This window comes from Furipterus horrens, unplaced genomic scaffold, assembly GCF_987537825.1.
Source record: "Furipterus horrens unplaced genomic scaffold, mFurHor1.1.pri manual_scaffold_3, whole genome shotgun sequence".
NCBI lineage: Eukaryota > Metazoa > Chordata > Mammalia > Chiroptera > Furipteridae > Furipterus > Furipterus horrens.
Window position 1 is genome coordinate 141084427 of NW_028327173.1, and position 15909 is coordinate 141100335.

The 15909-nt window shown below is 40.6% G+C and overlaps 1 protein-coding gene across 1 annotated transcript in view; it reads right to left on the reverse strand.

Moving 5' to 3' along the window:
- RYR3 (ryanodine receptor 3) overlaps nt 1–7540 on the reverse strand; it is a 360864-nt gene extending 353324 nt beyond the window's left edge. Inside the window, exons 1-2 of the mRNA XM_090268335.1 lie at nt 7457–7540; nt 7086–7205 (exon numbers count right to left, since the gene is read on the reverse strand). Coding sequence (XP_090124461.1) covers nt 7086–7205; nt 7457–7540 — 204 coding nt within the window. The remainder of the gene's footprint in view (nt 1–7085; nt 7206–7456) is intronic.
- Nucleotides 7541–15909: the final 8369 nt, after the last annotated feature.

The following is a 15909-nucleotide window of genomic DNA, read 5'->3' on the forward strand; positions in this document are numbered from 1 at the left end:
TGATCATATTAAAATTAAATTATAAACCAATAACAAAAATCTATATCCCACTCTTTTGTTTTTTTAAACCATTCACTCATGGCTTAACCCTTTTCATCTAACTTAGTCTCTCTAATTCTCCTTAATATTTCACTTGTAAAGGTCACAAATGTCCTCCTGATCCTCAAATCCAGGCCTTTAAATTATTTAATTAATTGATTCAGTACATGGAAAACTTAACTGAGTTAAGCAACAGGACCTAGTATGTGTCTGGCCCTCTGCTGGGGATAATAAAGTTATTGCTTTACTAGTACTTTGGGTGTGTCAGGCACTGTCTTAAGCACTTTTCATTTGACATTTGAATAACACAGGTTTGAACTGGATCCACTTAGATGCGTATTTTTCTCAATAAACATATTGGAAGGCTTTTTGGAGATCTGCAACACTTTGAAAAAACTCATAGATAAAACTTATGATTTTAACATTTGCTTTTCTCAACCTTACTTTAAGAATATAATCGTATCGGCAGCCGTCCGTCTCGAGAGACGATGGTGTAGCTTCTTAAGAGTCTATCTGCACCGCCGAGAATGGCTGTGCAGTCCAACTCGGGAGTGACACGGTATCTGTCTCCTCCCGTGTTGAATTGACATCTTGCGATGACGCTGGAGTGTCCTCTCCAGTGAAGCTGAAGCTACAGAGCCTGGGCAGGGTGATATGGAGGGTCTGCTGTTGCCCATGCAGCAGACCCCCCCTCTCTTCGCAGCTGAAGGGTCCAAGGGAAAGACGGAGTCAATACAGCTTGGCTTCAGGTGCGCCGCAGGAGTTGCCGGTGTTGACTACAACGTCAAACCGCCTTAGGGACTCCGGCTCCGGATTTTCTGTTGGGGTTTACTCCCCTAGCCTTTCCCCTGAAGAGGTATGCCGCAAGGCAGCGGAGGTTTTTTGGAGTCAGAGTTTTCCTTCTCTGATGTGCCCTGACTGGAAGATCGAACCAGCGACACTTAGCTCGCAGGCCGACGCTCAATCCACTGAGCCAAACCAGCCAGGGCCCTTTGAGAATATAATATATAATATACAAAATATGTGTTAATTGACTATTATGTTGTCAGTAAGGCTATGCATGAATTTTCAACTGCAGAATTGGGGGCCGTCAGCACCCTTAATGTTGTGCAAGGGTCAACTGTACAAATAGGAACCCTTGTAACTGAATCTTCATAACAATCCTATGAGACGAGTATAATTTTAAAGATAAGGAAACTAAGGCAAAGAAAGGGAAGCCATTTCCACCTGTCAAAATGGTATTAAGCAGTGGAGTTAGGATTACCAGCCCAGGGAGTCTAGCTTCACGGTCATGTTTCTTAACTGCTGCACTGCACAGTCTTTGACTCCAGTGTTCCCAGAATGGTGGAAGACCGGTGTAAAGACAGGTAATCCGTCATAATTCAATGCAGTAGATGCTCAGACTTCCTCACTTACAGTATTTCTGTGCCTATATTCCAGTACAGAGGCAGTTAATAATCTGCTTATCCCCTTTTATAAGCTTATTTTCATTATATATGATAATTTCATTTTTACAGGAAAAATTAGCTATAAAATTTCAACACTACTTCATGTGCTCTCTCAGAGCATTTGCATTTTAGAGGTTTGTTTGAATTAAGCAAAATATATTATTTCTAGCTTTGAAATGTGAAGCATTCAGAGGACAGGTGCAGGAAGGTTGTGTGAGGGGGCATGAAGATCCAGGCAGGTATCCTTAAAATCTAGCCACAGGGAAAAATGTCTTCTTTATCCTTAAGTTGGATCCATGAAACTTTTATTGCTGAGTATTATAGAAATTGGATAAAGATTTGAGTTTGGAATGAGTAATCTTCAGAAAGTCACTTAACTGTCTAACTTCTTGTTCTTTTCTGTAAACAAAAAGGGTGTTTGCTCTATGGGATTGTAAAGATTACATGAGAGCATGGCATATAGCATATGATGCCTGATAAATGTAAAAAAAAGTAGTTGAAAATTTCAGCTTGCAAGTCTATTTATATTACATGACAAGGGATGTTTTTGAAAATGGTTTTATACTAGTTTGACCTTTCATAAGATCTCAAGTCCATGGAAAATAATACACATAAAAATATCAATCCAGAGTTCAGAGTGTACAACCTCAGGTTGGGCCTCTGTCACTGCAAACTTGCACAGGCTTAATTCTTCAGGAATAAACAGTAAATTTATTTCTGAGAGTAAGATAAAAATAATAGAATATAAGTTATTTTTAGCCTAGAATTCTATCTTAATTGATGTCACCTACATAATGATGTTTGCAGAATCACAGATGTTGAATCATGGGGCTTGAGAGGCTATACAACTTTGCGGAAACCCTAGTGGACTGTTCTTCATTTTCAATAGAGGAAGTGAGAACAACAGGAGTAAAATTTTTCCTGAAAGTTTTCAGTTTGGAAATCGGATTTGAAACTGAGTTTATTTTGAATAAACCACAATCAGGAGGACAGACAAAGTGTTCTCCAACAGGTGGAACTCCATTCTGAGATGCCCAGAGCCCAAAGACTTCAGACTGCCTTGGGTTTTTCAAGGGCACCAGATAAGCTGTTCCACTTTGTCAATTTCGGTTTCATCATCATTAAAATCAATGAAACAAATAAATCTTGTTTTTTTGAATCTGATTTTAAATAGAAAGTTCTCATAGTCTTCTTACATTTTGATGATCATCTATAATTAAAGATGGTAGTTCATAATAAGGATTTGGGAAGGTGTTGGTGTTCCCCCCAAATCTGACAAGGCCACAGTGGTTAAATAATTGTTAATGATAAAGATTTCTGTGGTATATGGCTTATGAAATTCTCTTCTCCTTCATGAGAATCTGATCTTCAGTTAGCTGTCTAGTTTTGTGCTTGGGACAGTCTTACAAAATTGAAACGTGAGTTAAGTTGCTGGGGAACATTACTTACAGTGAAAATGATCCCTGACTGGTATCCTGCATCTGGACTGGGACAACTACCAACACCTCAGATAAAACCATGTCTTTGTGATTCCTTAAGTGTGAAGATGCTTGTAGCTGGTATGGTCTTTTGTGGGAAGCCCCAAAGCTATGACTGTGGAGTTGTTACAAGATACACTGGCTGCTGTGGTACATGAGGCTTTTACACCTGCCTCATGTAGACCTTGTCTCCTTGTACCTGAGCTGTCATCTGGAGTGGGAGATTCAGAAATCAGCCCCGTACAACTGCAAGGATTTTTACGGGAGTGCCTGACACTTCCCAGCAGGCAAGCTGTGGCTCCTGTCCTACTGAGCAGACTGGTGCCAACTGATCTATGAAAGTCTTTTGAGTCTAGATGTCAAGTTGAGCCAAACAAGACCCCTTGGTGAACACTGAACACTGCAGATACAAAACAGAAGATGCACACACATGCACATGCTCACACACTCTAAAGACCACAGGAAAGATAGTAAATTCTGGTTCCTGGGAATAAATGCTCTACTTAAAAATGACAGTAAGTAAACATTTGCTGCTATTATGCCCTGGGTTGTGTGGCTCAGTCAGTTTCAACATCATCTCATAGCTGAAGGGTTGCAGGTTCGATTCCTGGTCAGGGCACATACCTAGGTTGTGGGTTCAATCTCTGGTTGGGGTGCATACAGGAGGCAACCGATTGATGCTTCTCTCTTGCATCGATGTTTCTATTTCTCCCTTACTCTCTCCCTTCCTCTATCTCTGAAAGCAATAAAAAACTGTCTTTGGGTGAGAATTAAAAAACAAAACAAAACAAACAAACAAATTTGCTGCTATTATAAATAAAATAAAGAAGCAATGTTTCTTCTCCATGTTTTCTGGTTATAATTTGAATCTTTCCTATAAAACGAGATGCCATTTAATTCCTGGAGCTGTGCTTAATTGAAAGGGATCCAGAATGGTGGTGCTTCCATCAATTAATATCTGCAGTTTCAGGAGACCTTCAAAGAAGGGTGGAATAGCATACAGGAATCAAAGTCACAAGAGCTCTCCAATGTGCTAAATAGCCTCCATGTCAGTAGCAAGTGTTGATATTATTACACTTTTGCTTTTTATTCTTCTACTCTGTCACTTCTTGTTTCAATAGGACCTCCTTTTCCCAGGGCTTGTACACTAAAAATATACTTTGAGAAACGTATCTCATCTCTTCTTACTCTGTGGTCTTTCTTCTCCTTAGAGTGCATCTCAGTTTTCTCTGAGTTTCATTTAGCTTTAAATACCCTTGACTAGGAAAGCTCAAGGTCACTGGTTGGCTCTGATAAGAGTGGTGTTTAATGTCTGTGCCTCATGCCCAGTGCCAAGCTTGGGAATACACTTTCTCTCACTTCATTGCATAAAGTGAGCTTACCTTAGCTTCCAAGAACCTAACAATGGTCCAGCTAGCTGTGAAATTGGATGATAGAGTATTGGGTGAAAGGAGACCTGCCAGAAGGAATGTATGGATAGCTGTCGCTGATTGCAGGAAAGACAGAAGCCATAGAAAATGGGTTCATGTAGCAGGCATGGTGACAGAAATTTCTGAATAGCTACTTACTCCAGTCTTTCTACAAATTTGACCCTGATTCTCTGTGAGAAGCTCTCATGGTGAACTCCCTCATTAATTACTGCATGTAAAAGAGGCAAACACTCATGCAATGATATTGGGCATGGAACCATAACAACTGGTATGTCCTTTTAGGAAAGCAGTTCACTATTGTTCATGCTCCTGACACCATTACTTCTACCCTGGACATTTACTCCAGAAGTAAACCAAGAACACCACATACATGATATTTTTTAAGAACCATGAATCATTATTTTTATACCTGGGGAATACAAAGCATTTTTAGGTTGTGATATATAGTTGTTTTAAATCTGTTTTTAGGTTATCTGGTTTAGGTAAGATTAAATCATAGTATCTAATGGTTATATAGAGTTTACAATGTGCTAGGCAACTTACATGTGCTACGCACTTCACATGTATAAACTCATTTAATCTTAAAAACAACCTTATTAGGCAGTTACTATTAAATTCCCATTAAGCTGATGAGGAAACTAAGCTCAGAAAGGTGAGGTACCTTGCTTAAGGTCCTGGCTTAACTGCTGAGCGGTGGAGACAGGATTCAAACTCTGACAGTCTGGCTCTAGAGCCTGTGCCCAAGCCTCTTTTCCATGCTCCACTCCGGGAATGACTAGAAAATGGTAGTGCTGGTTTCTAATTCAGACCAACATTCTCTCCACTGCATAGACTGCGCCTCATTCTGGCAGATGAGAATACTGAAACAAGGCTGAGTGACTTGCCCATGGCCACATGACTAGCTAATGGTTGAGAATTAACTTCTTGACTTCCAATCTATTGATCCTCCTGTTTTCCAGACTTCTGGGAATGAAAAAAAAAAAAAAAAATCTAGCTAAGAACAAAAGCAAATGAAAAAAGGCCTCAGGGAAATCAAGTCTAAGACCTTTAAAAAGATAAAAAATCTTCCCTGTCTCTTTGCTCTGCCATTAATTATAATATGACTCTGTCCTAACAGTACTTGCCTTATGTGCTGCTGACAGATAACTGTTCATGTGGATCAGTGACCTACATGAGAGGGAGAGGGATGGAGAGGAGAGGGCTTTCTTGGAGATGTGGCTATCACAGTGCCCATCTGGTGTTCTAGGATTGGGTCAATATCTGCATGTGCATTTGTGTTGAATATGTTCATGTGGAGAAATGACATGCCAATCAGCTGGTCCTACTGGAAAATGTAACCTGGCTGATTTAAAAAAAAAAGGTGCTGTGAGAAACTGAGCATGGAGTGTGGTTAGCTTTGTGTCAACTTGATGAGGCTGCAGTACTCAGTTATTTAATCAAACATCAATCTAGGTTAGATGTGAAGATATTTTGTAGATGTGGTTATAAAGGTGATTTTAAAGGTGATTATTTTGAAAACATGGATGGGCCTCACCCAATCAGAAGGCCTTAATGATATAAACTAAGGGAAGAAAATTCTGCCTCAAGACAGCCTTAGCTTCTGCCTGAGCTTTCCAGCTGAGCTGACCTAACTGATTTCAGACTTGCCAGTCCCATAGTTGCATGAACCAATTCCTTAAACTACCTACCTGCCTACCCACCTACCTACCTACCTTCCTAATCTATCCATCTACCCACCCACTCACTCATCGACCTATCTAGAGAGAGGAAGAGATTCTCTTGGTTCTGTTTCTCTGGAGAACCCCGACCAATATAAACATTTTTCCAAGACTGCAAAGTACTTTGAGAATGCCAAGCACACAGATCCACTTGACATACAGATTAAAAAGCAGAAACAGTTCAAAAATGAAGGAAGAAAAGTTTGACTGAAGAGACATGACATTACACATCATTGCACAGGCAGGGACCAGAGCAAAATTTCCTCTCTGTTCCCAAGTCACAACAGGCAGCGAGGTACAACAATCTCAGCACAGTCACAACTCAAAACAGTGTGTTTGCTGCGAAACATAGGCCCAAGCACCCATGAATCCCTGTAGCAATCAATGGCAGCTGGCAGTTAAGAACACAAACTCAAGATTTCTAGGAGTTAACATCAAGAAAAGGTTCTGGGAATCTTCAAAGAACCTCCTCCACAAAGGCGGACAGTGGCCTCAAGGCCTCCCCTATGTTCTGGTGAACACTGGCAAACAGGCACCTCTAACTCCTGGCCATGCTCTTGGTTCCCACTAAAACATTTCTTAGGCGGGGGAGAGTTATGTTTTAAATCTGATCTACTTCCCATTTTAAAAATTAATGTATTTTTTAAAAAAATGAACAAATAAAACAAAAACAAACTCACAGGGAACAGAATGGTGGTTATCAGAGGGAAAGGGGTGGGCGGAAGAAGTGAAGAGGGTCAACTGCATGGTGATAGATAGTAACTATAGTTTACTTTTACGGGTGATCCCTTTGTAGTATATATGGATGTTGAATTATAATGTTGTACACCTGAAACTTTAAAAAATATAAATAAATAAAAGTATCTTTTACATATCTTCACCATCCTCATCACCATCTGCCAGCAGCCCCATCCCCTAAACGACTGCTTGGGAAGCCACAGGGGAAGGTGGCCGACAGGTAATCAATCTCACCTTGGCTTCTGAAGTGGGTTCCAAGAAGCACAGGCGATTGCCAAGTCCCTCGGCCGCCAGGCAGAACTTCCTTTGCTCCTTGTGAACATTCGCAATGCACTGGAGAACCACTTCATCTTCCTGCCATAAAAACAGACATACAAATGAAAGTGGCTCAGGACTACCTCTCCATGCAGAACCAGGCCCCCAAGTCACCTTGCTGAATCTTTCTCAGGTATGCTGAGAGGCACGTGCTTTTGAATACTAAAAAAGGAAACTTTTATTCACATGCCTATATTCACATGGCATAACTGAGTACCTCCCCTGATGTATATGTATATTCTGATTTGGGGTCACTGGGAGCAAGTATACAGAGTGGATGTACTACATACATATACAGCATAGGCCCCCCTTCTGAGATGGCTACAGTGCACACACCGCAGGTGAGCAGATAATTTCAACACTTGAGTCGCCATGAAAGCAAATCTAAGCAATCTCTCCTAATATGGAATAAAACAATAAGATGTGATTGAGGGAACAGAGACTATAGCAGAGATCAGAGGGAAGTGGGATTCAGGGAGAGAAAATCTGTTTTGTGTCGGGGGCTGCGGAGGAGGCAAGAATCATGCTTTGTTGGGGGAGGGGGTGCATGTAGTGGGTAACATATCTGCCAGATCTGACAGAAGGAAACTGGAGGGTAACAGGAGATGTTTTAGGCCTATTGGCAAGAAAGATTGAAAGACTACTTGAAGGTTCAGATTGAAAGAAGGAATTGAAGGTCAAGTAGAGGAGTCATTCTGAATTCCCAAGGAGGGGACCTCTTTTCTATGCATCATTCTCAAAAGCAGCCTCTTAAAATTTCAGAGACCTTGTTTGAATGACATTCCTCTTGTCAGAAACGGCAGATCTCCATGTACACTAATGTGCTTTCCTATGCACAGCCCTGCCTGAGGCTGGGAGGAAAACACTTTCCTTACCAACTCCTTTGTTCTTGCTCCTCCAGTCTTTCCAAGCCCTCTATCCACCCCACTTGACCTTGGGCTTTAAACCTCAGAAAGATTTCAGGTGTGGTTAAGTTAAAGGAGTAATCAGAGAAGAGCCAGCTGGAGCTTCCTCTTTCTCTTTAACGCTGCTGTTCCCCTGCTTCGACCCCACATCCTGTGGTGTTAATGCTTGTCCAGGCAGATTAAATAGAAACAAGGGTTTCTCAGTGATGTCTGCATTCTACCTAGTCATATGGAAATATAAAATCCTTCCACCTGGTGGGAAGATGAAGAGATTCAATAGCACCAGATTCTAACAAAGGTGTCTGCTGGTGCCCAGAGATTGGTCAGGGGCTACGGGGATATGAAAGAAGCCATAAATCACGGACATGTGAAAAGAAAGATTAAGAGGAAGAAAAAAGTACTGAAAAGTGACTGTTCATTATTACATTGAGTCAATAATAAATTCAAGAGCCTCTGATTCTAGTGAAGTCAGAATTCATGGTCTTCATTTGAATTGAGACCGAAGAAAACCCCAGAACATCACTTCTTTCAAAACATGGGCTCAGTGAAATCTGCAAACAGAATGAAGTTTTTCCCCAGGTGGAGTCTCTCTCCCAGACCCCTAGGCAACCAGAGGACTTCCCGTTCTCCTAAAGGGCACGGGCAACGTGCAGCGCTCTCAGTTGTCAGAACGATCGAGGGGTGCTCTGCATATTGTGATGCCGGGGCCGTGTGAGATAGATAGTCTGTATTGCAAGAGGCAGTCTTTGAAATATATAATTTTTCTGTCCAAAATGTCAAGAGGACCCCCTATTGAGAAATATTAAATATCTACCACCTACACACAATTCACCAGTAAAAAAGAAGGCGTTTGGAAATCACAGGAGTGTGATTATGGACCAGACTTTTCATGACGTGGTAAAAGTTGAAGTTTTCTCTTCAGTACTGTCTTTGAGGATATCTTTCCATGATCTCATTCCCCACGTCCCTTCCACCCAAAGGAGCACAAAATTCCTTGGCTTGACCTTGCACTAGCTGACTCAAGTCTCTATTTGTCTTCCGACATTTACCTGTCCTGTAATTCACATACTCGTAACCTAGGCTGCCAATCATCTAACCGTGCACCAAACGAACCTGCCCTGGCTCAGTAACCATTTGCTGAAGAGCAGTCCAGCACAAGCGTTTTCCTAGGTCGTCACTCAGGGTGGGACTCAAAGCCACTTTCACTGTTTTCCACCTGCTGTCTGGAATTGTATGCTCAGTGCTGACCTGGCTACAGACACCACCTGGAGTGGCAGCCTGCACCTGCCTTTGCTCTAGACAGCAGCTATTAACTCCACAAACCTTTGTGCCCAAGTTCCACTTGGAATCATGAGATGAGATAATTCAACGGATCTCAGTAATTCTCTCCCTCTCTATCAAAGCACAGGGCACAAGCCTCTCCAGTTACCGGCCCTATCTAGTTTACTCATTCTTGTATCAATGTATACTTCCTCTTCTTCTGTTAGCTATCTTGATTTCTGCCTTTGCTTTAAATCAAGCCTGGAAATTCCAGAGAATACCATTTCCAAAGAAGCCCCTTTAGATGGAGGTTGCAAATTCTTCCAGAAGCTTCTGTCCTCCCCGTATCCCCCAGTCCCACACTTAGACCACTACTCATTTACTCAAGTCCAAAAACTTACATTTTGCAGGAGGTGATAGCCAATCTTCACATCTTCTTTGGCAATTGACCAATGGCCCAGTTACCACTTTTCTGACATTCAATGACAATCAGAAAATCTGATAAAGTTTTTGGTGTGTATTCAACACCGATTTATTGACCACCTTCCAATGATGAAGCATTTTGCTAGGATAATGCAGAGCACACCAGGTTTTATAAGACGAGATCTGTAAGTACTGTAGCAATGGAGCCGATAGCTGAAAGACCAGCAGATGGCCTTTCTGCATTCCACTTCAGCCATTATTTCAAGTAACTTCAAGGTTTATGTGGACAATCTATTCAAAACACACACCTTGACCTAAATATTTCTACTCTGTTTTAGTAACACACTATCATGAACATTTGTTGTCATTACCTATAATAATTCTAATTCTAAAATTCAAAACTAGCTTATCTTACTCTGTGAACCCACCCTTTTCTTTCTTGCCTTCTTGTTCTCTTACTTTCACTACTCTTGCTCTCCTTCATCAAGACTACCAGTTCCTAAAGGGCACCACCATCTCCATTATTTTCTTTACCCTGGGAAGGAGAATGAAAGATTTTCAAAAGTTTTAATTAAACTTATTGAGGTGACATTTGTTCATAAGATTATGTAGGTTTCAAGTGTACAAGTCTATAATATATCATCTGTGCACTGCATTATGTTCACCACCCAAAGTCAAGTCTCCTTCCATCATCATATATTTGACCCTCTTTACCCTCTTTTACTTCCTTCCACCTGCATTTTCCCTCAGGTAACCACCAATCTGTTGTCTGTGTCTATGAGTTTTTGTTTGTTTGCCTCGTGTATTTGTTGATTTCTGTTTTATATGCACATGAGTGAGATCGTATGGTTCTTGCCTTTTTCTGAATAATGATAAATATCTTGGAGAAAATAACCCAACTCTTGGGTTTTGCTCCCCTAAGAATTTATGGGATTTTTTTGGATTACATTTTTACCTTGTCTGAACTCTGATTTCACTAGAACAAGACAATAACATTTTCCTTTTTTGTAGGACTCACAGCAGATTCAACTCAGTCAATATCAAATAACTAAAGAGAAGAAAGTGATAGGCCAGAAGGCACCATAATCAGTAGTGGTAAGACCTTTAGACCTAACCTTCATCTTTAAGGTGAGTGAGACCAATCTCTTTAGTACCAGGAAATAGTATCTGTAAGATCACAAGGTTTTTCTGCTTTCTATCAAGTAAGCACAGAGGTTCCTGACTGAATTTTAAAGTGCCCCCACCCAGTTGAGTTCTCCCCTCTACCTTTAGCCTTATCTTTTCTCTATTCACATTACCATATTTTGTCACCCAAGTCAGTCTTGCCCAGCCTCCACAAAATGTTCCCTCTTGGAACCCCTCTAATCTTTTACTCAACTCTGTTCTCCCTGTTTTCCTACCTTTCTGATGGAGGCTTCCCTTGGTCTCTTTCTCCTGCCACCTGTAAATATAGGAATCACCCAAGAGTAGGTCCTTGTCATTTCCCCTTAGCAAGCTCATCCATTCTTCAGGCTTCCAGTGTTACTCCCAGGAGTTGTTATGCCATCTTTACCTCCAACCTAGTGGCATTTTGAGGTTTCAAAACTTCACCTATTCCTAACTACATCCATGGACTTATAAACACCTCAATATGTCCCAGTGAACCAAAAGGCTTCCTTTTCAGTCTGCGTCTATGCTCCGCTCCTTATGTTTGTTAATGACACATCCAACCTCCTGGAAACCCAGCCTCAAAGATCATGTCCTGTCTCTAAGTCTTCCCCACTTCAGCCAACAGCAAATGGGCCACAAGAGGAAGAAACTGGAGATCTAGAGACCAAGACAAAGCTATTACAACACCAGAGGCATAGCTCTGACCTTATCGTTTTCCTGATGAAAATCCATAATGGCACTCTCTCCACTACCCACATAACAACAACAACAAAACCTGCTTAAACTAGCATCTGAGGACCTTTACTTTCCAACCTATTTTCCCAACTTCTTCCCTATAAACTCCTTGGCCTTCTCTACCTCTATGCCCTTACTCATGCTGTCTCTAATTCTAAAGCTGCACTGATTTGTCCTATTTTCCCATGTTCATATATTACCTATTCTCTCAAGCTTAGCTCAAATCCCATATTCTTTCATGAAGCCCAAGTAATCTCTCTTCTCTCTGAACTTTCAAAGCAATATCACCAGACTCTTGCATTACGGTTATTTACTTGCATGCCTTATCTTCACTATATTATATAATTTGAAATGGCCAACATTTACTGATCTCTGACTATATGACAGGCATTGTACTTTATGCACAATAACCCATTTAAGCTTCGAATTAAGACTATTATGTCGGTACTGCTGTTATCTCCACTTGACAAATGAGGAACCCTTATACAGAGCAGTTAAATAACTTGTCTAAGGTCTCATGGTGGCAAGGAGTAGAGCCTGGTATCCAGTACAGGCCATGTATATCCATGCTCTCTCTCCTACTCCTCTCAGCTGCCTTTGAAACCCTTAAAGGCAGGGCCCACATCTGCTTCATATTTACACCTATCAGGATACTCACTAGCATGGTGCCTTATGTACCCAGTTGTAAGTTATTGAATGGATGTCTTTTTACCTTGTAATCCCAGTTAACTACAGTCTCTTAGAGAAGAAAACTGCTTCCTCATCCAAGCTGGGGCATTAATGTGTTTGGTAAATGCATGTTCAATGATTGGGACATGCAATCAGATTAAAAGAAGAGATTTCTCCACTCTTAGAATAAAACAATAGTTATTGTAGAAAGGGTCACTGTTTCACTGATGAGTCAGAACTGAATAAAAAAAAAGAGAACAGATATTGACATTAAAAAAATAAAGAGGAATAAGCAATAATGAGATGTTGGTGTCTATCATGGATAATAATATCAACTGATCATTCTATACTGGGCACTCTGCTGAGATTTATTTAACTTAATATTCAAAACAACACAACCATCTTAAGAATGAGGAAACCAAAGTTCAGAGGAATTAGGCAATTGTAATGAATGAATATTTAATGAAGTCATTATGTCCCACCATATTACAACATTTCAGTGTAGTCTTTACAATCACCTTATAAGACAGGCACTAATAAAAACACTCTGTACATGGAGATAAAGAGGTTGAGGCACAGAGAGTTTAATTAGCTTGGCTAGCACCACAGAGCACGTAAGTAATAGATGCTGACCTTGAACCTAGGACTATCTCAATCAGTAGCCGGTCCTCTTTACCATGGTGCCAAACTGGCTCTCTTACCAAGAGACTGACCTTCGCAATAAGTCTGAATTCACATCTTCCTGACTCTACAATATGGTGAGGGTGCTGATAAAAATAGATAGCTCCCAGCCCTCTCACATGGCCATACAACACTGAAAAGTAACCAAATCACAGAGCACAATGCCAGAGAGAACAGCCAGGGAGCTAAAAATCTCATAAAACAACACTTTGTTGTGCCCAATGATGACAACTCTGGAAGGAGTAAACATCATCCTAAAACTTGTAGCAGAGGGGGAAAAATTATTAAAATCCAAGGTATATCATATGTCAGCAACCCTCCAAGCTGTTCAGTACACAAGCTCCAGCTATTCCTGTCATAGACTCAGCTTGTGGTGGTGTTGAGTGATTGTCCCTGAATAAGAATATACAGCCTTTGGCTCTCTTTGCTTAGATTTCATATTACTATCACAGGCCATCTCTGACAAAGTCAAGTTTTTCTATAGTCCTCTTCTAGCTATATAACTTTTAAGTTGAAAATGAATGGAGCTTGTTTCTTCTTCCCCTGTTGCTTCTTTCTTACACTCTGGCCAGAACAACCAATGTTTTCCATCACTGAGTTGGTAGCTGGGGGCACCTTGATTCTCCCTATTCTCCCTCTTCTCCCTGGGTCATTTGCAAGGAGTTCTTTGGAACAAAACAAAATGGCTGACAGTCCTATTTAAGGTAGAACATTAGGCAGCTGATGACAGCCCTATAGTTAGATCTGCACCTCACTGGTACCAAGAAGCTCGTGAGCAGGAAGCACGTGGAACAGAGTGCAGGCCAGCAGATTTCATGGTCCACAGTTAAGTGCAGATTGCTGCAGAGGAAAATCCATAGCCACTTATTGCTTTAAAAAGGAAGATGTGTCTCAGCCACTCATCTGGAACATCAGGCATGATTTTAGGGAACTTATACTAAATTATATGTAGTATATAGCAAAGACATGGGTGAGAGAGCTCATTCTAATGCTTTACTCAGAAGGATCTCTTAAAAAATAAGTGGGCTTTTAGGATGATGAGATTGTCCACAGTTTTTTTTACAAGGATTAATAACATTGATGGTCTACTTTTAGGTTCAAAATGTCAATCATTTTGACTATTTGCTTCCTTAGATTCTGAGCTCCTGGAGGGCAGGAGCCTCTCATTTCTCTGTGAATCTTCAGAGAAGCAAAGGAGCAATATTTGTAAATTTAACGATATAACTGTATATTTTAAAAACAACTAATAAAATTAACAAAAATACTTATGCATCAAATTGTATAATAAAACCCCCTTTTATACTTTCTTACTCACAGTGTCGGATGCCAACCTGGTAATAGTCAGGATTATATAAAGGAATCTATGCTACCCTGTTTGCTTCCACAATGGCCCATGGAACATACAAATATTCTTAATTTGAAAAATAATGAAGCCAAAGGTTATGGACTGAAGGGAGGCTAAGTAGGCGAATGTCCAGTTCTCAGATACTGGCATTATGTTGGTCCCTGGGACATCTCTAGGGTTTTGCTGTTGCTGTTGTCCACTTGTGTGTTAGTGTGATGAAACCTTTAGAAATCCTTATTGCTTTTGAATCTATCAAAAATTAGGGATGGCTCCCATTTCTTGTTCTTTACTATTCATTGATTGCTGCAAAATTCAGTAAAATAGAAAGTGCAGAATCCCAAGAGACAAAGTTGATATAGTTTATCACTTTCTTCTTTAAATACTTGAGTCATTTAGCTTACAGGTACACTTTCTTTTGCTTGCTTTTTCCTTCTATATAGTTGCAGCTCCTTCTCAGAGTCCTTGGCTGGTGTATCCTTACCTTCCCCTCTCTGATGTTGTAACGGTGCTTCAGGACTATTCGTTCCCTTCATTACCTGCACTGCCTTCCTGGTGACCTCATTTGATTTCATGGCTTTGAAAACTATGTGATAATGATGACTCCCAAATTTGTACCTTTTGCATAATTTCAAAATTTTTACCAACTTCTCTGAACTCCAGATGCACTATCTCCAATTGCTGATTTAACATCTCTAGGTGGGTGTCTAATAGACATCTCAAGTTTAACATGCCCAACATTTGACTACTGATCATCTCTTCCTAGTACACTTCTCTATCTTAAGGCACGGTAACTCCACTCTTCAGTTTGCTCATGAAAAAAAAATTTTTTTTAAGTTAAAACATCTTAGAGTTATATTGATCCTTTCTTCTCACCTCAGATCCACAATAAATCCTGTGCATTCTATATTAAAATGCATCTGATTGGACCACCTTGCATCCTCTTCACCATCATCACTGGCTCATGCAATCATCTCTTGTTGTTAATGTTGCAATCACCTCTGAACTTGTTTCCCACTCACATTTCTTACCTACAGCATACCTGACGGGGATGTTCGGGGGGAAGGGCGTTTAAAATCTAACTGAAATCATATCTCTCCACTACTCAGAACTGTCCAATGGCTTTCTGTCTTACTCAGGAAAAAGGCAGAATTCTTACTGTGGTCTATGAGGTCCCCAATGCCCACCCTCCTACAATCTCTCTTCTAATTTTCTTTTGTTTGCTTAGTTTCTGCTGCACTGGCTTCTTCTAGAAGCTCAAATCTTTGAAGCATAACCCTTCCTTAAACGTTTTGCCCAGAATACTCTTCTGCCAGATACCTGCCAGATACCTTTCCTTTAGGGGTCTGCTCAGTGTCACCTTATTAAAGAGGCCTTCCCTGATATACCCATAGAAAGTTACAACCCCATTCTCACTCTGTACTTCCTCGCTTGCCTTTTTTCCCCAACCAATATTTGCCACCTAAGAATATATACTTATTTTTTTCTTATCTCTTCCTTCCATTAAAACATAACCCTGATGGGTACTGTTTTGCTCATCACTATAACCCCAATACCTAAAAAAGTGTCTGGTACATAG